Source organism: Labeo rohita, chromosome 3 (genome assembly GCF_022985175.1).
Source record: "Labeo rohita strain BAU-BD-2019 chromosome 3, IGBB_LRoh.1.0, whole genome shotgun sequence".
Lineage (NCBI taxonomy): Eukaryota > Metazoa > Chordata > Actinopteri > Cypriniformes > Cyprinidae > Labeo > Labeo rohita.
The window spans coordinates 18,927,605-18,951,572 of NC_066871.1; the positions used below are offsets into that span (position 1 = coordinate 18,927,605).

The following is a 23,968-nucleotide window of genomic DNA, read 5'->3' on the forward strand; positions in this document are numbered from 1 at the left end:
CATTTTGATTCATATTTGTTCTTATAAATTCCTGCAGCTGCATTTTTTTTGGTTTGTTTTATTTTTCTTCTTTCTTTCTTTTAATTAAGTTAATAAGAAAAACAAGAGGGAGAGAATTATCCAGTGTTTTTTTTAAGCTGTCTGGCCACTCCTGACCTCAATGTCTGTCTCTCTGTTAATGTGTCAGCTCGAACCAAAATAGTTGACCTTCACAAGTCACTGATAGAGACAATTACAGAACAACAGTTCAGAGCAAAATTCACATACAATTACACTGAAATTTACTGAAGCATCATAGAGCTTTTTTTTTTTAATTATTGGGATAAGTGCCAATCGTTTTAGAAGCTGGTGTCATGTGTTATGGGGTATGTCATTTTTACACAAAATCTCCATGGCACAAACTTAGTACTCTTTTTAAAACCAGTGCTTTAATTAGTTCAAAACAATCATGTAAAACAATACCTCTCATCCAGGGAATATACATGTAGCTTGAACCAGGGGTCTCAGCAAACTTGTCATGATGACTTGAAATGATTTAAAACAAGGATTAAAATAAGCTGAAACAACACAAATATAATTTCATTACTTCATTACTTAAAATTCACCCCGTCAAATAGGTGTTTGTTTGGTGTTTTGTTGTAGATGTAAGATGGTCGAATTATAAAAAGGTTGTTTTTCTAGACTTCAAAAAGTGTCAAAACGTTTTTGAATATATATATATACTCTACTAGTCAAAAGTTTTTAATGTTTTTTAAAGTCTCTTCTGCTCACCAAGTCTGCATTTATTTAATCCAAAGTTCAGCAAAAACAATAAAATTTGGAAATATTTTTTAACTATTTAAAATAACTGTTTTCTATCTGAATTCATTTAAAAATGTTTTATTCCTGTGATTTCAAAGCTGAATTTTTAGTATCATTACTCCAGTCACATGATCCTTCAAAAATCATTCTAATATTGCTGCTCAAAAAATATTTATTATTATTATTATTATTATTATTATTATTATTATTATTATTATTACTATTATTATTATTACTATTATGTTGAAAACAGTTGATTTTTTCATTTTTTTTCGAGTTTCTTTGATGGATAGAAAGTTCAGAAGAACAGCATTTATCTGAAATAGAAATCTTTTGTAACATTATAACTGTCTTTATTATCATTTTTGATTCAAAGCATCCTTGCTAAATAACATCCTTACTAAATTAATTTCTAAAAATTTTTTCCCCAAAAATAAAAAATTAAAATTCTACAGACTCCAAGCTTTTGAATAGAATGCTTTATAATGTTACAAAAGCTTTTTATTTCAAATAAATGCTGATCTTTGGATCTTTCTATTGATCAAAGAATCCTGAAAAAAATACTCAACTTTTAAATAATAATAATAATAATAATAATAAAAATGCTTTTTGAACAGCAAATCAGCACATTAGAATGATTTCTGAAGGATCATGTGACACTGAAGACTGGAGTAATGATGCTGAAAATTCAACTTTGATCACAGGAATAAATTACATTTTGAAATATATTCAAATAGAAAACAGTTCATTTAAATAGTGCTTTTGCTGTAAATGCAGACTTGGTGAGCAGAAGAGAATTTTTTACAAATTTTCTATTTCCCAGATCTAAATCATTTTAGCAGATACAACTGTGACTATTCATTCATTCTCATCAAGTAAATCAGTAGCAACTGAATATTTCTGGGGACAAAGTCAGTACGGATGAGAACCACTGATGTAGATAAATCTTTTTAACTTTAGTTAAAATCTTTTTTAAAGAAAAAACACACAAGTGAGGTGAGTTTCTCCATATTTAGACAGATGGAATGTATCTTATGTATCAGGTGATATATCTGCATGCCTGGCCTTGAACGGTGGCATCTGAAAAATACACACATAAATCTAACTCTCAGGTCCTGTCTACTGTTTTTTCATTTGAAATAATCAACATGCTTTTGTTTTTTCAAAAGAAATTAGATCCGAAACAGTACCTAATCTATCAAAGACCATTCATGAAACATGACAGGCTGAAAATCATGCAGCTTTCCAGCATTTCTATCCAATTAAGAGATCTAACACCATGCAATCACTGGTGACAAACACAAGCCCCGCAGGGCCCCAGCTTACAAGTCAGGAACTCCTTTCTTTTGAAGCTTGTTTAAATAGAAAGAGAAAGAAACAGTAAGAGAGAGAATGAGTAATAGCAGACACTGTGTCATGAAGTCAAACCTTCAGTGTGACAAAGTCTGCAGAAGCTACTCATGATTCACAGGGGCAACAAGGTGTGGTAAACAGACCGATAAACGTAAGACCTAAAGAATGTGAGTGCAAGAAGTACTTCGTGCCGAGCGGGAGTGAATAAGAAGTGGGAGGTAACACTGCAAAAACCTGGGGGTGTGGTGTTTCATTCTGTCATTCTGTTGTAACTGAGCAGTTCAAAGCGGTCTATCTCCTCAGAGGTCGAAACTAGGGATAAAGAAGCTGTACTAAACATTTCACATATATTATCGACAATAGGAGGAAGTTTATATGGGAAGTCGCTGTGTCAAGTCGTGACAATGACATGTGACATCTTTGTCAAAGGACACTAGAACCTCTGTCACTGAAGGAGTGATTAGCAAAATATTGTTCACCAGTCGTTTTTCTTTTTTTTTTTTTTTCAAAGCAAAAACACCAAACGTATTTGGTTATTAAATACCTTTGGACCTCTAGTGAACCTGTGGAATTTTGGACCCTTCTTCCCCTCAAGATCAAGTCTGGGCGAGTCTGTAAGTACTAAGAGCTTTAGTTTCAAATAACTTTGTTTCAGATGGCATGCTTCTGATTTGTTGCTTCTTTTGAAAAGATTGTCATCTTTCTGATGGCAGACTTTACACTGCTGAGATTTCAATTTATCGTGACAGTGTACCCAAAACTAGCAAGAAAGATATGTCAACACTCTCTAGTAATACTGATGCCAGTTACTGTCATGCCATGACTATGTCTCTGTCCATACTTGTTTTTCAAGCCCCAGCACAATAAGTGACAATAGAAACGCACTTCACCTGAAATGCTTTAAGAGGATGTTGCAAAACCCTTTTACAATTGTTTCAATATACATTTATTCTCTCTCTGTCTTTGACCTGTTTTTTATACATTTTAATTAATATATATATATATTTTTTTAAAATACCCCCTTGTAAAACTGAAAGCAGAAAATCACTGTCAAGAACCAGTTAAACCAGCTTGTTATAAATCACTGCTTTCTCTTAATAAACCAGAGAGATGTTTGAAACTTGACTCAGACAGAACTTGAACTACACTTTATCCATTGTAGTATAAAGTACACTACAAAATTCAGTAGTGTCATTACTTCCATTCTAACTGCCTTATATTTACACTTTACTATTTGTTACTTTGAATAGAGATGTGTGAGCAAGAACTACAAGCAGTTAAAGTTGAAGATGCTTTACTTGAACAGCCCGAGTCGAGGGCTGACTCGCACAGGATCACCTGTCATGACATCTGTAAGGACCCAGACCATCGCAAACTAGCCATTTGCAGCATCATATGTGGCCTTTCCTGTCTTGGAATTATGTCCCTTATGTACTCTGTCAAGGTAACTATGATTATTAGTACAGTGTTATTGAAATATCAGTGCTGTGTGATTGTATAACAGCACTGCTATTGTAATAAGTATCACTAAGCTCTTTCTAAAATTAAATTTTTATTTAATCTTAAATGGTAACTAAATTTAGTAACCCGATGCTTTCTCATTTAAAGATTCTAGATTGTAAACAAACACAAGATGTGATATGAAAATAAACACTACATAAGTCCGTGTGAAGGCAGTTCAGAGAAATGCCTCTAAATGCATTATAAATGTTAGAAATGTTTTGCTGAAAAGATAGGTAAAGATACGTACAAGCAGTATTAATTAAGAGATTAGCCTAATATTTCACCTACCTGACTGAAAATGCTTAGAACAAACACGAATGTGTAGTACTCCAAATGTTTTTCCCCGTCTGACCGATTAGTACAGTGCAAAACATGACAATAAGTGACTATTTTCAGCAGCAATAATCAGCAAAATATGCTAGTTTCATTTGGTTCAGTGGCATTGTTTACGTTCAGTGCCGCCAATATGGCCGACTGGTGCACGTCGTGAAAACACTCTAAGGTGAAAACACTCTGTAGTTAAGGTTACAGGGTATTAGCATCAGTGGTTCACCCACTTAATGGCGAGTTACTGTCATTACGGTTAATTACTATAGCCTACGGTTTGCCAGCTAGCTATGCCTTTGTTATGTAAATACATATTACCTGGTTGCGATCATTTACAAAACAGCTTCGCCATTCATTTAGGTCGTCGCGATATTTGACAGTTGAAAGAGGCGGCAGCTTTCCCCGCGAATGGGCGTGGCTTCAGCTCCGGTCACGCCCCCAGCGTTTGAGAGCAGAGAATACTGCTTTTTTTTTTTTTCTTTTTTTTTTTTAAAGATTTTGCTAACTTATTTTATTTACTTGGCGGTTTTTTTTATCATTAATATTCGACTGGGTGGTTAATAACATTTTTATGTGGTCTGACAAACTCTAACACATATTTAATGTAGCTTTATGCGAACTTTAATTAAGATTTTTAATGTTTTTTTTAAAGAAGCCTCTTCTGCTCACCAAGCCTGTATTTATTTCATCAAAAGTACAGCAAAAATAATACAATTGTGAAATATTAATAACTATTTTCTATTTGATATATTTTAAAATGTATATATTTAAAAGCTGAATTTTTAGCATTATTAAAACCAGTCTCATGATCCTTCAGAATTTATTCTAATATTCTGATTTGCTGCTCAAAAAAACATTTATTAGCCTATTATTATGTTGAAAACAGCCGTGGATTTTTTTTTTTAATTTATCTGAAATATAAATCTTTTGTAACATTATAAATGTCTTAATCACTTGATTAATTTAAAGCATCCTTGCTAAATACAAGTATTATTTTCTTTAACTTTTCCCTAGTTATTTTAAATAGTAAAAGTAGTTCACAATGTTATTGCTTTTGCTGTATTTTGGATCCAATAAATGCAGTCTTGGTGAGCAGAAGAGACTGTCCAAGAACTTTTGACTGGTAGTGTATTTTTATGACAGTCTTACTAATTTATTAAGTTTCTGTTTGTTCTTATATACTGTACAGCTATACAAGAAACTTAAAAAGACACTCACCTGAGATCTTTTGCCAGTAACATAGATACTGTTGGCAAAGATGAAACCAAAGAGTACCATGAAACTTGATAGGCTAACTGCAGTCATTGATGAAAGAAGTATTTAATCTAAGAATCTAAAAAATGGCAATCTAACACCATTCCTCCTGTTTTTCAGGCTAGAGAAACAAGAAAAAGACTTCAAAATGAAAATACACAAGAAACACAGCAGATGGTTCAGAACTACTCTGAAAAGGCATGTAAATGGGGAATTGGGTCCATTGTAGCCTGGGTGGGTTTAATTCTCATCTTTCCATTGCTGCTGGGATTTCTGTCCTATGTTGTAACCTTCATAGACTGACACTGCAAAACCGTTTCTACAATTAAATGAGCGACCAGAGCATCTAGACCACCAAAAATGTAACCTGATAACAAAAGGTTGGTCAGTAATGGTCATTTTTTTAGTCTACTAACTTGCTACTTATAATATAAGAGTATTCATAATGTACTAGTACATAATTTGTATGCCTTTCGGTAGTAACAAAACATACTGGAATTTATTATTAAACTAATTAAATCGCTGCAATTACAGCAGTGCAGCCAGTTAAAATGGTACAGCAACAGGATTTGTTACAGATGGAGATGGAGCCATACATAAAACCATCAGCACTGTCCAGAGAAGAGCTACTTTTACACTTCAGCAAGCTGATTTTATTTATTCTCTTAATGCAAATTGGAGATGAAACATTGAGACACTCACAGAGAGCAGGACATTCCAATGTTGAGATATGGATGTGGTTACATTATTAATATTGTGTTCTTGTAAATAACTTGTACTGTTTCAATACCTTGTGCTTTTGATGTTTTGTACACTGCATGTATTTCAGACTTTGTAATAAAATGCGTAACAGTCAAAATGCACCTGTGAACATCTTACAAACAACTTGACAAAATACAAAACAGTTCAATCGTATTCTATTAAAAATACCGAACGCAGACGTCTATACATATCAAACAAGTTTACACACAATCCATTCAACGTGTTCAAACACCACAAGCAGTATTATAAATCACTACATCAAAGATGAACAAAAGCCTGAAATAAGTGAATGGACTATATTTAGAGCACCTGAGTAAAAGCAGAGAATGCATCAAAACCTTTTAATCATTTATGCTTCTAGATAAGAAGCATAAAGCGTGATTTAAAAGTGAACAATGCAAACTTTTGTCTCACTGGTAACTCACTGTATTCAACGCTGTCACTACAAAGGCCGTTGTACCGTCTCCTTTAGAAAGAAATACACAGGCCATCCTGAGTGTATTAATAAGGCATTCATTTGAACCAAAGAAGATTAAACGTTTTAAAGAAGACAGGAATGGTTTATGAGTGAGACACGTTCTGATACAGACATGTGGTGAGCAGAAATGAGAGATATTTTAAACATATATACCACAAATTGATGTAAACAAGTGCTTTCTTCGAATGGTTATACAAAACGGAACGGAGTTGTTTCTTGTTACATCAGACCAATCTACAAAATAAACAGCATTACCTTGCAAAATATATAAAGAATGTTATGTACTTTTAAGATCTTTACAGTACATTAGCAATCAAAAAGAATGTACAGCTTTGCAAGTCTATTTATTGTTGCTTTGATGAATTTACAGTAAATTTTAACAGAATAAACACAAAGCCCATTGTTTGGTGCTGAACAATCAAGACCTCGGCCTCAGCCCGCAACCTGCTGAAGTGCCATCCAGGTGTCTAACTCCTCAAGCTTGGAGCAAAGGAGAGACTCAAGCTGCTGCAAGGTGAGGCTATCCTCCACTTTGGAAGAGACCCCGACACCTCGTCTGGTTCTACAGATCCCGGCGTTCCTCTGGGCTCCACCTCCTGCCGTTACACCCACCAGAGGTTTCTTGGGCTTCCTGGCAACACCCAGTTCAGGGAATTCCACAAAGCGTTTCACCTTTTTTTGGCCCACGACTGCCTGAGATCCGTCACGCCGGTTAAGAGGCACCTCAAATATGGTTTCCAAACGTCTGAAAAGAGTTTGCAAAAGTTGCTTTACTGATCAGAGTTTAAAAGGGTAAGAATAGCACACCCCACTAAAAATCACAAAACCTAACTGCATGCTCTCAAAGTACATTTAAGCCTTAAAGGGATAGTTCACCTAAACATGAAAAGTCTGTCATCATTCACTCACCATGTCATTCCAAACCCATAAGACTTAAAACACTAATATATTTTTAATGAAACCTAAAAGATTTCTGTCCCGGTAACAAAAAAGGTCATAAAGGTGGCATAAAATTGATCCACATGAAGATACATGCGCTTTATAGTATGAACAGATTTATTTTAGGCTTTTATTTACATATAAACACATATATAGATTACATCACACACCGTATGGTAAACACAGAAAAACAGCTTGTGCGTGTCACATGCAAGAACAAATGTCATTGGTTCTCATGTATCATGTTTAAGTTTTCTTGTTTACTATATGTGATATGCTCCATGTGCGTGTATTGATCAATAATTAGATTGAAAACCAAAAAAAAAATCTGTTCACCATATAAAGCGATCATACCTCATATGAAGACTTCTTTTTGACCTGTTTGGATTTTCTGTTTCGCTTAATCTGAACTTTTAATGGGGAGACAGAAACCTCTTACACTCTTAACAATTAAGGTGTTTCACGATGCCATAGAAGAACTTTTTTGGTTCCATAAAGAACCTTTAACATCTGAAGAATCTTTCTGTCTCACAAAAGGTTCTTTGTGGCAAGAGAAGGTTCTTCAGATTATAAAAAGGTAAGAAACAGATGGTTCTTTAAAGAACCTTTGACTAAATGGTTCATTGTGGAACCAAAAATGGTTCTTCAATGGAATCGCTGTGAAGAACCTTTTAAAGCCTCTTATTTTTAAGAGAGTGGGGGGGGGGTCTATTTTTTCAAAGATTATCGTAATTTCAGAACAACATGAGTTTGAATAAATGATTTTAAATTTAATTTTTTGCGTGAACTGTCACTTTAATATACTACATATTAAAGTCGACTGCATTTATTTCGTAGCTGGTAGACATTTAGTCACTGGTGATATGTGGTATAAAACAAAACTATGGAATAATTAATGTAGTTAAATAGACAGTTCACTCAAAAATGAAAATTCTGTTAATCACTCACCCTCATGTTGTTCCAAACCCTTACCACACACAACCATCATGGTACTCTCATGTATGCTTGAAGACCGACATGGAAGAGACTTTCTTTCTTTTTGCACAAAATGTATTGTCATAGCTTCATAAACTTATGGTTAAACCACTGATGTCACACAAACCATTTTAACAATGTTCTTTCCACCTCTCTGAGCCTTGAACGTGTCAGTTGCATTGCTGTCTATGCAGGGTCAGAAAGCTCTCGGATTTCATCAAAAATATCTTAATTTGTGTTCTGAAGATGAACGAAGGTCTTACGGGTTTGGAACAACATGAGGGTGAGAAATTAATGACAAAATTTTCCTTTTTGGGTGAACTATCACTTTAAATAAAAGAGAAAACGAATGCACTAGCCCACATTTTTACTTTGGCAGTGTAAGAACACATTGATAGCTTCGGAGCTGCACTAAAAAAGGCACTAAAACTGGGCTATTGGGATAGCCTGTCTGCCCCCAATGTCTGAGTACTAGAAATCCTGTAGGTGAGTTAAAATAGTGACAAATAAAAAAAAAACAAACAAAAAGATAATAAAATCAATAAATGCAACCGAAAGGAGTGCCAAGCTCTTAATTTTTATCTTCAATCTTGTCATGATTACTAAATGTACTTAGAACTAATTATTAAGGTGATGAATGGGTGAGTAACTCATTATTATCCAGAAAATAAATCATTTGGAAAATGTCTCACCCATCAGGAGGTTTGCTGAAGTTTTTGTTGGTGTAGATTTCCTCCAAACTGAAATCTTTCTTTTTTATTCTGTAAAACACAAAACAAGAAATGTATCTTTGCTGTGATGAAGTACAGACACACAGATAGATATGACCAAGCCTATAACCTTCTCTACGCATACACACCTGATGACTTTAGGAAGGCCCATAGGGGTAAGATTATTTTGAGGCTTCGGAATCTTTTTACGGATACGAATAGAGGACACCTTTCCTCGCTGACCATCCTTGACCTCAGTCTGTTTATACAGAGAACAAAGATGCAATTAGGATTAAAGGATTCGTTCACCTTCATAATAAAAATTTCCTTATAATTTATTCACCCACACATCATTCAAGATGTTCATGTCTTTCTTTCTTCAGTCAAAAAGAAATGAAGGTTTTGACGAAAACATTCCAGGATGTTTCTCTATATAGTGGACTTCAGTGGGAGCCAACAGGTTGAAGGTCCAAATTGTTTCAATGCAGCTTCAAAGGACTCTACACAATCCCAGCCGAGGAATAAGTGTCTTATCTAGCAAAACGATCAGTCATTATCTAAAAAAATAAAAATTACAAATGCTCGTCTTACACTAGCTCTACAATGTACATGTGGGACTTCACACATTACGTAACCATAGTTAGTTCTTGGTCTGAACTCCGGTACGCCAAATTTCATTTTCTCCTCCACCTTCAAAACCAAACCTTTTTTTTGTAAATGGCATTTGACTTTCTTTGCACGTTTACTTTGTAAACACTGGGTCAGCACTTCTGCCTACATAATGCGTGAAGTCGAACTAGAGTAAGACGAGCATTTGTGGTTAAAAAGTAGGGCTGGCAAACGACTGATCATGATTAATCACATACAGAATAAAAGTTTGAGTTTGCCTAATACATGTGTGTGTACTGTGTGAAATTATTATGCATGTATAAATACAACCACGTTCATGTATATATTTAAGAAATATTTACAAGTACATGTATTTATTATAATTTTTATAGAATTTATATTATATATAAATAAAAATATTTGGTACATAAATAACATTTCTCTTAAATATACACATTAATTTGTGTGTATTTATATACACATAATTACACACAGCAGACACACATTTATTAGGCAAACTCAAACTTTTATTTGGCATGTGATTAATCGCAATTAATCGTTTGCCAGCCCTATTAAAAAGTATAGAAATGTAAATTTTTTTAGAAAATAACCAATCTTTTTGCTAGACAAGACACTTAGTCCTCGACTGGGATCGTGTAGAGCCCTTTGAAGCTGCATTGAAACTGCAATTTGGACCTTTAACCCGTTGATCCCTATTGAAGTCCACTATATGGAGAACAAACCTGGAATGTCCTTTTCAGCTGAAGAAAGACAGACATGAACATCTTGGATGACATGGGGGTGAGTACATTATCAGGAACATTTTATTCTGGAAGTGAACTAATCCTTTCAGAAAAATTATACTGTTTGGACCACAAACCAAAATTAAGAGAAAACTCACACCTTGATTTCAGAGTCTGACAATGCTTTCTCCTCTGAGATGGCCGCAGACAGTTTAAGGTCAAAGTTGGATCTCTCTTCATCTATCGACTCCTCGCACTCCATCTGAAGCACCCGACTGTCTCCTTCCAAAGAACTTTGTGAAAACGCACTTGAGGGAGAAAAAAAAAAAAAAACCTTTTAACTACTAACTCACATCTATTTTTTTGACTTGCATCTTTTTATTGGAAAATATCTGAGAACATTAACATACCAGATTAAACAATAACAGGTAGTAAAAAGCAAGTATATTCAGATAGGGAAGCTGGGAATTAGTTAAATTACCTGCAGAGTGATGACACAGAGGCGGAGGGTGTCTCAGGGCTTGGAGTGACAGAGGAAGGGCCGGATAAAGGATGACAGGACGTGAGGGTGGAAGTAAAAAGGGGACTGAATGAGGACGGTGATGATGATGCTGCGACAAAACTGGAGGCAGCTGAAACACTGCCAGTGTTGGTGTCGCCAGCATGACTACGCCCTTGGCTTGAGCTTTTAGACAAGAACGCCAAAGGACTGGACAAAAAACACGAGGCAAGGGCTGTGAGGGAGGTGGAGGGAGAATAAGGGGAAGAGGGGCACAAAGGGCTACCCCGACTAGTAGGGTACACCTCCTTACGGAGACACAAAGGGGCGATTTCGCGCTCGATCTCCACACTGCAGACGGTGTGCCGGCGAGTGCGCTTGGACGGAGAGTGAAGGTGCATGGGGAGCGGAGCGGGTGAGCTCTTTCTGCTGGGTGAGGTAGTGCTGTTGTCATGCGTGTGGGACCAGGGTAAATGACAGTCACTGAATACTAGGGACGGGATTTCAGGGCAGGAGTAGCTGCGCAGGAGGCGGTTGCGACCGCTACCTGACAACGATACAACTGGAACTGCTTCCTTTGCCTGTTCTTGGCTCTCCGCTTCATTGTTACCTCCAGGAGCACCTTTCCTTTTTGCAACGGAAACATCTTCTCTTCTTGGCCGGATTACATTCTTTGTGTGTCTGCTTAGTTTTCTTTCTGAATGCAATGGAGCTGTTGCACCAGGTGATGTAAGCTCCTGTATTTCTTCTTCTGATTTCAGTCCAGAAATACACATCTCCTGCTCCTCAGCCACAATAACAGACTGTTTGCTGTGCAGTAGTGTTCGTTTTGAAGGTTGACTTGGTCCTGCTGGATCAACCACTGAAGTCACGCTGTAGTCCTCAAACTTGTGCTTGGGTGAACGAATGCTTTTCCTCCGCAACGCATCACCTGTAGTTTTAAGATGCCGTCTTGTTTTTCGAGTTTCAGTGGACAGAGGCTGAAACCCAAGAGATTGACCGTTCATTGTTTTGTCAATCAGGACATTCTGTGTGTCGTTTTGAGAGGATGTTGTATCTTCATTGCAAGAGGTCCTATATTTAACATTTTTTCTCAACCGACTTCTCATTGTCTTGTCCTGTCCCATTTTATCTGAGGCCTCAACAGAATTTCTCATCGCAACATGTGCAGCATTAGTACTGACATGCACATTTGAATCTTGGAGTGGTTGCATTGTAGAAACCCCTTTCCTCTTTTTCCTAACCTGAACAAATGTTTCTTCCACCTGGTTTATTTCCAGAGTCACGATATTGTTTTTGACATTTTTATTCCTTACAGGTCTTCCCTCTTTAGCAATCTGCAAATCACATTTTCCTCTTGCCTGCAAGTCTATCTTTGACTGAGGAGTATCTCTGCATCTCTTTGGCCTCACTTCCCTGACACAAGTCTTTGGAGGGTCTGACAGTTCAGCTGAGTGCTGCGTCCACTCTATACGGTTTTCATATGGTGATTCCTTCATCTCCACATCCAGAGTCTTTGATCTGGTCACAAAAGTAGCCAGTCCAGACGACCCTGACAAATATTTCTTTCTAGGGCTTTTCCTGATGGCCATACGTGACAAGGATTCTTCGCTGCAAGCTGTGCTTGTGCCTTTATCTATAACATCAAAATCAGATGCTGTGCTTAAAGAGGGGAATCCAAGATTAGGCTTGTTCGCACAAGTTTTGATTGTGCTACTGTCAGACTCAGGTTTCAACATGTTTGATTCTGAAAAGTAGGACTCATGTTCATGTCCACAGGCTGTGCCGCTGCGACGGGTCTGTCTCTCACCTGACAGACGATGCAAGACAACCAGTGCATCTGTCTGAACAATGGCTTGACTAGTGACACACATGGCACTTGCAGAATTTAAATGTTTGTCTGTGGACAGATTTGGTCTAGTCCTGAGGAAAGGGCTGTGTGCTTTACAAGGACTGGGATCACGTGTCCCATCCTGAAGGACGTCTTGTGACTGGCTTGAAGGACGGTCTATCTGATTTTCTTCATTTGGTGAAAGCTCGTTGTGCTTTTCAATGTGATCCAATACTGGTTCGTGGTTGTTGCAAAAATTCAGTCTCTGTGCAACTCTGTGGCGTTTTGCAGCAGTGTTGCACTGCACCTTTTCTGCAGAAGGCCTTTTTGGAAACAATCCATTTCTGCATTTATCAGTCTCGGCCTCTTCAGTCTGGGTTGAATTTTCAACATTTGACTCTATCAGCTGTTCACGCTGATCAGGAAGTGCGATTAAGGATAGAGTCTCACTGGGCTTGAAAAGCCGAACAGGGCTCATGACAATCTCGGTAAAGCTAGCCATTTTGGATTTGAATGACTGCAGAAGTGGGCCAAACTCCCATCTTTTTATTGCTGAAGGGCTCTCTGGGGACTCCTTCTCCATTGCTTTCTGGTCATGGCTTTGCTCCTTTGCAGGGCTGCCATCTCCTATCTGTGAGCTCACACAGGGTGAAACCAGTTTGTAGTTTTCATCTCTAAAATAAAGAAACAAAAGACATTTAATGCATGTTTGCTGGCTAAGGTTACAGATCTTAATTTTATTTCTCATCCAGCATCACTTACTCTGAATATTGCTCCTCCATCTCAGCTTCAACTCCAGAGCTGGTCTGAAAACAAGGGAGAAAAAAGAGAAGTGGATTAAGACAAATAGATTTTGCAAAGTATTTTACAATTTATTAATATTTTTATATACTAGCCAGTTTGATTGTTTTTTTTTTTCATAAAGCCTGCTTTTATTTGATCCAAAGTACAGCAAAAACAGTACAATTTTAAAATATTTTTACCATTTAAAATAACTGCTTTCTGTTTGAAAATATTTTAAAATGTAATTTATTCCTGTGATTTTAAAGCTGAATTTTTTTGCATCATTACTCCAGTCACATGATCCTTCAGAAATCCTTATAATATTCAGATTCTAATATTCAAAAAAACATTTACTATTACTATGTTGAAAACATCAGAGTATAATTTTTTCAGTTTTCTTTGATGAATAGAAAGTTCAGAAGAACAGCATTTATTTTGTGAACTTGAAATCTTTTGTAACATTATAAATGTCTTTATCATTACTTTTGATCAATTTAAATCAATTTTTGATCAATTTAAAGCATCCTTGCTAAATAAAAAAATTCATTTCAATCATTTATTTCAGGAAATCAGCATATTAAAATGACTTCTGAAGGATCATGTGACACTGAAGACTGGAGTAATGATGCTGAAAATGTAGCTTTGATCACAGGAATAAATTACATTTCATTTTAAAATATATTCAAATAGAAAGCACTTATTTGAAATTGTAAAAATATTTCACAATATGATTGCTTTTGCTGTATTTTGGATCAAATAAATGCAGGCTTGGTGAGCAGAAGAGACTTCTTTAAGAAACATTAAAAATCTTACTGTTCAAAAACTTTTGACTGGCAGTGTATATTTTAAAAATATAAGATAGTACAATTTAATTTTGAAGCCAAAGATTACTTTAATTTGGAAATGTGTTTCCATCTTCCATTATTCACATTAACTCTTTTCTGCACAAGTTTAAAACCACCTCAAGCGAGCAAAAAAACTTTTCTTGCTTAAGGGACTTTTTTCCCAAATTTGCCGTTCCGTCACTTCCGGAGCGATGCTTCAAAATGCACATTAAAACACGTTGATGTAAACATAGCTATGTAAACTGGGAAACTTTGGGGAAACTTTCCTCCCACTTTCACCATGCAGAGGAACAAGTGTAACTGTAACTGCAGGCGTCTAGACTCGTTCTTTTCACTGGTTGCTCTTTTGCAACTTACTTTCTCAGGTGGTTGAACAAGCATATGATTTGGTAGTTTATAGTTGTTTGGTAACAAAAGTGGTTTGCACGTCGTTATTCTTCTTGTTATTTCTGTATAGCGGATAATAAACTGGAAGTCTCACCAACAGGCTTACATAAGCTTCCTGCTACAATGTGCCAGGGCTTTGCAGCTCATGCCGTATGGTGCAGAGCAGATGCTTTGGGGCAACGCAAGCCATGCACTTGCACAAATGCGGCCCTGAACTGGAGTCATGTGATCACAGATCCAGTGTGTCGACTAGTGACAGAACTAAATGATTAAATTGCAAAACCACCCCTTTTAGCTTTACAACTCAGTCTACATTTTTTTCTCTCCTTTTGCATTTTTTTCACAGAATGGCTCACAAAGGTGTGCCAGCACGCCTATCTTCCCTAGCTGACACCTTCATATGACTCTTAACAACAGTAACACCTTGTGATTATGACGAGTAATGCATCAGAAGGTTTTGTAATCTGTATGCAGTGAGCAACCAATCTTTGACTACATCTCCGTAACGTGTGTGACTTAATTAAGTTGTGACTTGTCTTTATAAAGTAGTAGTCAGTTAAGTGTGTTGCAGTGAACAAGGAGAACAGTGAAAGAAGTGCTGGGCAATGACAAAAACAACATTACCATGCTGTTTTCGTCTTGCATGATGATGAGCTCAAGTGTTGAGGTTGTGGCGACTGAGCCTCATCGTTGAGTCTCTTTTCTAGTCTTGTGATGCAGTCCACTCTTTCTGTTTGCCGATCCTATTCCCAAAACATCACAACTGTGGAATAAGCAAGACATTGGTTATACACTTCACTGATTGTTTTAGTTTACAACAATACATTTGCTAAGCTTTTATTCAGCACTTATTCAATAAATACAAATCAGGGTTACTAGAAAGGATGAACAAAAGGATAGAAAAAGGTTCAACAAAAGTATAGCTTGTAATATAAATAAATTATAAATTAGTTAAACTGGTTTGTATAAATTTAATAACCCAAATTGGTTAATAACCTTTTATGCACTAATTGGCATATAAACTGTCCCTTGCAGGAACAGGAACATTGACTATTCCACAATAATAAAAACTAAAAAGGTTGAAACTAAAGTTTGAGGGTAAACAGTGTTCAGTTGAAAGCCGTTTAATGCCAAATTATATAAGAGTAGCAGTCCACATATTAAGTTTAAAAAAAGGAAACTTACTAAAGTTAATAAGAAATAATAAATGCCTGTTTGACAAAACTTTAGCATCTACTCTTCAATTTTCCTAGACTACCAAAAACACAAATCTTGATTGAATAATTACAGGGGAAGTGAATTATTTAATAGACTCAAAAATTAAAATTATGTAATTTATCCATATCACTCCAAACCAGTATGACCGTCTTTCTTTAGTGGAAGACATAAGAAATTATTTTGAAGAATACTGACAACCAAACAACAATGTAGCCCAACGACTTTCATTGTGTGGACGAAAAAAACAACATAATTTCTCAAAAGACCTCTGTTTATGAAACAGCAGACAGGTTTGGAATGACATGAAGGTGAAGAAATGATGATAAATAGATAAATATTTCAAAATAACATTTTAATCATATTTTTTCCGAACCTACATTGCATTTGTGAGACCTGTGTGAAAAGGTAGTTATTGAACAGTAAGATTTTTAATGTTTTATTTTTAATGTAATGTATTTAAAATGTAATTTATTCCTGTGATTTCAAAGCTGAATTTTTAGCATCATTACTCCAGTCACGATCCTTCAGAAGTCATTCTAATATTCTGATTTGTTGCTCAAAAATCATTTATTATTATTATGTTGAAAACAGCCGAGTAGAATTTTTGTTTCTATGTTGGTTTCTACGATGAATAGAAAGTTCAGAAGAACAGCATTTATCTGAAAAGGAAAATTTGTAACATTATAAATGTCTTTATCATCACTTCTAAACAATTTAAAGGATTTTTTGCTAAATAAAACTATTAATTTCTATAATTTCTTTTTAAAAAAAAATTATACTGACTCCAACCTTTTGAACGGTATAGTTTATAATGTTACAAAAGCTTTTTTATTTCAGATGAATGCTGATCTTTGGATCTTTACATTCAAATAATACTGAAACAATGTAATCAGCCATGTTAAAAATTAATAATATTATAATGTTTCTTGAACAGCAAATCAGCATATTAGAAAGATTTCTGAAAGATCTGGAGTGATGATGCTGAAAATTTACCTTTGATGACAGGAATAAATTACATTTTAAAATATATTCAAATAGAAAACAGTGATTTTAAAAGGTAAAAATATTTGTATTGTTTTTGCTGTACTTTGGATCAAATAAATCCAGGCTTGGAGAGCAGAAGAGACTTAAAAAAAAAAAAAAAAAAAAAACAACCATTACAAGTCTTAATGTTCAAAACTCTTTGCCTGATAGTGTGTATTATTTATATATATATATATATATATATATATATATATATATATCATATATCAGATCTCATTCACGACCACTGAATGACGTAATAACAGGTGTAAGGATGTGAATAAGCCAGTGCTGAATCGCGAGTAGGCTTTTATTTCACCTGCTGAATTATCAATCTGTCAAAACGACAACACCACAACAAACGCATAGCAAAAAATATATATATAATAGTAATAATAATAGTAATTCTTAAAGAAATCGAAACACGTTAACTGGCTATCAAACACTGATGATGTGCACGGTGAGAATATAATATTGTCTCTTTTTGATTCAATGCGATAGTGTTGTCAGGATCACACATTTACTAATACTCGCGAAAAGAAACTGAACTTGCAAACTACACATCACTAACACTCAGCACTGCGTTGAAAATCAGCAGAATTTATTTTCTAATATGTTGCTTGGAGATCAAACTTGGTATGCAATTACATTTTTTTTTTGACATTACTATAACACATTTCCTCATTGTTTTAATGTGCTATAGTTAACCGCGCGGTTAACCGACTCGACATTCAGCACTACTGTACCGAGAAGACATCAAACAACAGCAGTCTCGTATCTCAGACACACACTTTAGCGGAAAAACAAACCATAACCGCAGTCAAACAAATCCCCACCTAAATTCTCAAAACACAAAAGATGCACCAATACTAATTCTTCGGGAGTTACAGTCATTAAAAACGCTGCTCGGCAGTCGCTTTATTAGAAATTTCAGTTTGAAGACACTGGTGTGGTTTTGTGTACGTCGTCGACGTAAATTGCGGCTAGCTGAGCTATGCTGCTACCTACGCACAAACCCGTCAAAATACATTGCGTTAAAAGGGCATTTTACTATCTTGCACTTCAGACACAGAAGTAAATGATGTAAATAAACTGCACACTAACCTAAATTCGTTTGAGGGGAAACGTACGGTGAGGCTGTGAGTACGTCTCCTTTAGGCGTTGTTTCTAAAACACCGATGTTTGTGTGACATTTCCATGCCGGACGGCGCCCGAGTTTCACCATTGCGTTCACTGTTCAGACCTATGATTCGGCGCGAGTGCGTTCCCGGTCTGACAAAGAACCAATCAGAACCTCGCAAAGTATGGGATGTCCCGCCCCTCGGGTAAAGTCTACCATTTCAGCCAATCATAATTGTGCAGGGTCAACGTATTGACCAATTGGGTTTCAGGAGGGAGAAATGCAACCAATAGCGAGGCCACAAACATCCGTCTTTGTCCCTATGTGAACTTCAAAGCTTTTATTGGCTCTTGCAGAGCCGCGCGGTTTGTGTATTGAATCTCGCTTGTAGCAAAAAATAGCGGCACTCTTTAAAATTGTATGTCTGGTAAACATGTATGAGTCAGAATAGCTGTAACATTAGCTAGAACACCAGGTTGGATCCAGCCATAAAGTCTTTATTTTAAAACGCATCATGTATCAAACACAGGTGCACATACTAGTGTATGTGTGTAGGTATGACAAAGACAGTTATTGAAGAGTAAACAATTATTCAAAGAAGCCCTCTCAGGCAGAAGAAATCAAATAAAATCAGCAACATAATTCATCAACAGATCATGTATAAAGTTCAAAGTCTATTCTCTTTGAGTTGTAGAACGGGGCACCTTCTTGGTCAATCCTCCTGCAGTAAACTCCATCCTTGAAGTAGCCCTCATCCACCCAGTCCTGGAATAAAAGAAATGCTGATATTTAATACATTTCTTTTGTTCAAAATACTTCAAAAAAGAGAAAAAAAATGAGAAAGAGAATTTGTGCTTAATATAATTAAAAGTACTGTGATTTCATATAAACGGGAAAAAATAAGAATTTACTCAGTGCTGATGTGTGTCATTTTTTGCCACTAGAAGCACCAAACAGGACTGTAAAAATGTTTTCAATCTCGTTTCCAAACGACTTTTCCCTATATACTATTAAATGCCACTGATTAAGTCAATGCCTATTTCAGACCACTCCAAAAAAAGAGCAGTTTTCGAATCTGTCAGTGTTTACATTTTTAAAACCATTTTAGAATTAGAAGTTGTTAAAATAATGTGTGTTTATTATAGATCTATAATCCAGTCAAAAGTTATTAAACAGTAAGATTTTTAAGATTTTTTTTTTTTTTTAAAGAAGTCTATTCTGCTTATCAAGCCAGCATTTATTTATTTTTACAGCAAAACAGTATATTTTAAAATTATTTTTGCCATTTAAAAAAACTTTTCTATTTTAACATATTTTAAAATGGAATTTATTAATGTGATCAAAACTAAATTTTCAGCATCATTACTCCAGTCTTCAGTGTCACGTGATCCTTCAGAAATCATTCTAAAATGCTGATTTGCTGTTCAAGAAACATTTTTTATTATTATTATGATTATTATTATTACCATCATCAGTATTTAAAACAGCTGAGTACAGTTTTTTCAGGATTCTTGATGAATAAAATGATCAAAAGATTAGCATTTATATTTATCTGAAATAAAAAGCTTTTGTAACATTATGCACTATACCATTCAAAATGTTTTTTTTTTTTGGGGGGGGGGTGCTTTAAATTAATCAGAAGCGATGATAAAGACATTTATAATGTTACAAAAGATTTCTATTTCACATAAATACTGTTCTTCTGAACTTTCTATTCATCAAAAGTGGTTTTCAACATAATAATAATAATAATAATGATAATAAATGTTTTTTTGAGCAGCAAATCAGAATATTAGAATGATCATGTGACTGGAGTAATAATGCTAAAAATTCAGCTTTGAAATCACAGGTATAAATTACATTTGAAATATATTCAAATAGAAAATAGTTATTTTAAATATTAATATTTTAAATATTTACAAATTTTACCATGTTTGCTGTTCTTTGGACCAAATGAATGCAGGCTTGGTGAGCAAAGGAGACTTCTTTAAAAAACATTAAAAATCTTACTGTTCAAAAACATTTGACTGGTAATGTGCATGTGTGTGTGTTGTGTGTATATACACAACACCTTTGAGCAATAATAATAATAATAATAAAAATCTGTCAATTACTTGTGCAAATTAAGTTTCATATTAAAGCACTGATAATGTCTTACCTGCATCTGTTGGCTGCTGAAGGGCCCATAGAGCTCAGAGTTTTCCTCATTGTCCCATTTGTACTCCCACATGACCTCATCACTCACTATAGAGAAGCACAGATCATATGAATTATAACTAAGGGGTCAGCAATTTATCAAAGTCAAGTGACAATGAAATTTTCAAGACTCATTATTTGTGACCGTGACGAAAAAGTTGCTACACTACTACAAATAAAAGTTCATTTTTAAATTGTATCTTACGTCCCATCTTTGTCCAGTCACTCACCTCTACTGTTGTCTTTATCCTCATCTTTTTCATCACCATGCTTTTCATCAAACTCATCAGCGAACATGTCTAGCTCATCATTTTCGTCTTCTTGATCCCCTAGCGTTTTGGCTGCCTTTCCTTTAGTCAGCCCCTTCAGCTTGTAGGCCAGCTTTTCGTAAGTCTGCTGATAAATTTCAAATTCTCCGATCCCCACCAGTCTATCCGCCAATGCTGTCAGTTTGTCCAGTTTATCAGCATCTCTGTTTGAAGTCTCTTTTTTCTCCTCCTCTCCTTCTCTCAGTCTCCCTTTCTTCTTCTGTCTTCCAAGACCGCCAAGTCTTCTCAGAGCAGCAGCCACTGTTTCTCCAGGCAGCATTAGCTCAATGATGGCTTCTGTGAGTTGATAATGGCTGTACGTAGCCAGAGGGTCTTCTACAGGTGCTTTCTCCTCTTCTTCGTCCTCATCTTCCTCGCTATCTTTGCGCTGCTCCTCACGCTTCATCTCCTCTTCTGCTTCGTCCTCATCACCAATTCTTCTCTTCCGCTTAGCTGCAAGGCCTTTTTTCTTTTTCATAGGCTGCTCTTTTATCTTTACCTGTGTGAAGAGATACAGTGCGGTTGAGGAAAACATTTCACAAATATTTCAACTTTAAATGGAAACCCTGGGTATTAAGACTTAATATAACGTAAATGATGTCTCATATTTTACGTGATATCCAGGTGCATTTAGACTCTTTGTGGGGTAAATCAATGGTACAGCATTTGGTTTAAGTCTATGCTTATATCCATCGCCACCTGTAAGCTTTTTCAGTAGCTGCGAACATTGTATCAGTACCCCCAACCCCCCCACCGTAAATAGTTCATGGTTTTTCTTCTTCATATTTCAGTAAGAGACATAATTTGCATTATATTAAGCCAAGCAAATCTTAATACCCAGGGTCTGCTTTAAGCTTAGATTATAAACTATTTCTTGAAATTCATGCAATAAAATGTACCCAGTCAATATTGTCCAGCCAGTTGTCTCTGATATCTTTCTCTTTGTTGACAAAATAGTTTCCCTCCGAATCAAAGTGTCCCTCCTGCATTTCCTCGACGAGATTAAAAGGGGTGATTCGTACACCCTCATCATAGTCAATGGTTGCACCTTCCTGACCTGTTAACACAAAGAATGTGGAACACAAATAACATTTGAAAGGAGAAGTCCACTTCCAGAACAACAATTTACAGATAATAAAGAAATTATGTTTGTTGAGTTAAACATTTGAGGTTTTTTCTCCATATAATGGACTGATATGGTGCCCTGATTTTGAACTTCCAAAATGCAGTTTAAATGCGGCTTAAAATGATCCCAAATGCAGTTGTAAATGATCCCAGCTGAGGAAGAAGGGTCTTATCTAGCAAAATGATTGTTTATTTTCATTAAAAAAATACAATTTAAATACTTTTTAATCTCAAACGATTATCTTGTCTTGAACTGTGTATTCTGGCTCAAGATAGTTAGGCTATGTTGAAAAACTCCAATCGTATTTTCTTGTTCAACTTCAAAAATCATTTCAAAATCATCCTACATCACTGCAGAAGTACCGACCCAGTCTTTGCAAAGTGAACATGCAAAGAAGATCAAACACCCTCAATAAAAAAAGTAAAAAAAGGCAATACAGGACGATTTTTAAGTTGAGGGAGAAAATACGATCTGAGTTTTTCGACATACCCTAACTGTCTTGAGCCAGAATACACAGAGTTCAGGGAGAGCAAGACAAGACATAAGCGTTTGACATTAAAAAGTATATAAACTGTATTAATTTCATGAAAATAACCGATCGTGTCACTATATAAGACCCTTCTTCCTCGTCTTTTACAACCGCATTTGGGATCGTTTGAAGCCGCATTTAAACTGCATTTTGGAAATTCAAAATTGGGGCACTATATCAGTCCATTATATGGAGAAATGTTTTCCTCAAAAAACAATTTCTTTATGGCTGAAGAAAAAAAGACATGAACATCTTGGATGACAAGGGGTGAGTACATTATCTGTAAATTTTTGTTCTGGAAGTGGACTTCTCCTTTAAGTAGTGTAAATAAAATACAAGCAAATCTAGCGATTTTGTCCTTTCTCAGATTTTTTGAGCCTTATGCACTACAAAGGTCTAGAGGAAAAGGGAAAAAAAGCGCAAGGCCAAAATGATTCTTCACAGACCTTCCACATCATCGCTGGCAAGGATGTCATATTTGCTCTCATTTTCTCCATCCTCTCCTTCATCTTCCTCATCACTGTCCAAAGAGTGTTTTTCCTTAAATCTGGATCCTGGGCCACTCACACCCTCAACAATCTGTAAAAAACAGAGCAGAACACAGCATGGGAATTAACAGTACTGCTAAAGAATAACAATATGCATGGTAATAACAGTACACTAGTTATAAGGAACCAACCTTCTTCTTTGGAACATCTTCCAAAGTAATCTCCCCATCTCCATCCTCAAACGTCACTTTCCTTTTCGACATGCTAAAAAAGACACAAGACATTTGACCAACATGAGCCAACATTAAGTTTTGTTGTGTTTGTACAGGGTAGTCATCTAGTTCAACCGTTAAAGCTTTATATTCTTAACATAATGCTGAGACTCCACAACAAACTGAATTCATGAAACCTGTACACAAGGAGCGGTTTAGGATTTAAATCCAATAGAGCGACTTCATAGGAAACCAAACTGATAGCAGTTGACTAGAGGGACTAAATGTTTGCTTACATAGTGAACTCGATCTAAAATGAGATATTAAATAATTAGGCCTATGCTTTATGCACATTCTCAAAATAAAATACCTAAGACAAACAAAGATTGGTCAAGTATCACATTTAATTGTTTAGTATTTACATACACAACTGCTGTGCAATGCTCAAGCTAACGCTGCGAGCGTCAGAACGGAACGTCTTGCAGCTAACGTAACGTTTTTCAAAAGCCATGTAAAATAAACTTAAGCTCGACCTAGATACACACTTCACAGACTACTCAGCTGTAAACCAAAACCAATAAGGTAAAACACATGGTAAAATATTTAGCTACCTGGATGTTATTCTCCCCGCTGCGCCATTCAAGCAAACTAAAACCGGAACAACGTCATTCGTGAGATTGAGTCCGAATCTCTATCGCCATCTGGAGGTGAAGCCGTTGAATGACGTCCACTGCGATTAAGGCACGTCTGTGACCTCACGTCCATCACTTGATCAGCTTGGAAATTCTACAAAAACCTCCTGTTTTACGTTTCTAAATTATTGTTCTGTTACTTTTAGATGAGTATCTAATAATAACCAAGCCACTGGCTTGTATGCTTTTTGGGAACACTCACACTTTAGATACAGAAAAACATTTTTATTGTAAACATTATGCGTTTCCATAGAAAC

The 23,968-nt window shown here is 35.7% G+C and overlaps 2 protein-coding genes and 1 long non-coding RNA gene across 4 annotated transcripts; 1 reads left to right on the forward strand and 2 right to left on the reverse strand.

Moving 5' to 3' along the window:
* The first annotated feature begins 2,382 nt into the window (after positions 1 to 2,382).
* Positions 2,383 to 6,105, forward strand: LOC127163051 (uncharacterized). The gene is made up of 3 exons (XR_007827439.1): positions 2,383 to 2,768; positions 3,405 to 3,598; positions 5,359 to 6,105. It is a non-coding gene; the product is annotated as an uncharacterized LOC127163051 (long non-coding RNA).
* prr14 (proline rich 14) lies at positions 5,866 to 18,288 on the reverse strand. The gene is made up of 8 exons (XM_051106060.1): positions 18,145 to 18,288; positions 15,424 to 15,562; positions 13,547 to 13,590; positions 10,936 to 13,458; positions 10,615 to 10,762; positions 9,252 to 9,361; positions 9,085 to 9,153; positions 5,866 to 7,223 (listed from the first exon to the last, which is right to left on the reverse strand). The coding sequence occupies exons 2-8, from the start codon at positions 15,442 to 15,444 to the stop codon at positions 6,911 to 6,913; spliced, it is 3,228 nt and encodes a 1,075-aa protein (XP_050962017.1). The 5' UTR covers positions 15,445 to 15,562; positions 18,145 to 18,288; the 3' UTR covers positions 5,866 to 6,910.
* Positions 18,289 to 18,641: 353 nt separating this feature from the next.
* cd2bp2 (CD2 (cytoplasmic tail) binding protein 2) lies at positions 18,642 to 23,735 on the reverse strand. 2 transcript variants are annotated; one of them, XM_051106514.1, is made up of 7 exons: positions 23,631 to 23,735; positions 22,999 to 23,071; positions 22,766 to 22,898; positions 21,564 to 21,721; positions 20,587 to 21,163; positions 20,319 to 20,404; positions 18,642 to 18,925 (listed from the first exon to the last, which is right to left on the reverse strand). In XM_051106514.1, exons 2-7 carry the CDS (start codon positions 23,068 to 23,070, stop codon positions 18,815 to 18,817), a joined length of 1,137 nt encoding a protein of 378 aa, XP_050962471.1. In that variant the 5' UTR covers position 23,071; positions 23,631 to 23,735; the 3' UTR covers positions 18,642 to 18,814. The 2 variants fall into 2 exon arrangements, with proteins under 2 accessions (XP_050962471.1, XP_050962472.1); XM_051106515.1 differs by lacking the exon at positions 23,631 to 23,735 and adding an exon at positions 23,446 to 23,568.
* Positions 23,736 to 23,968: the final 233 nt, after the last annotated feature.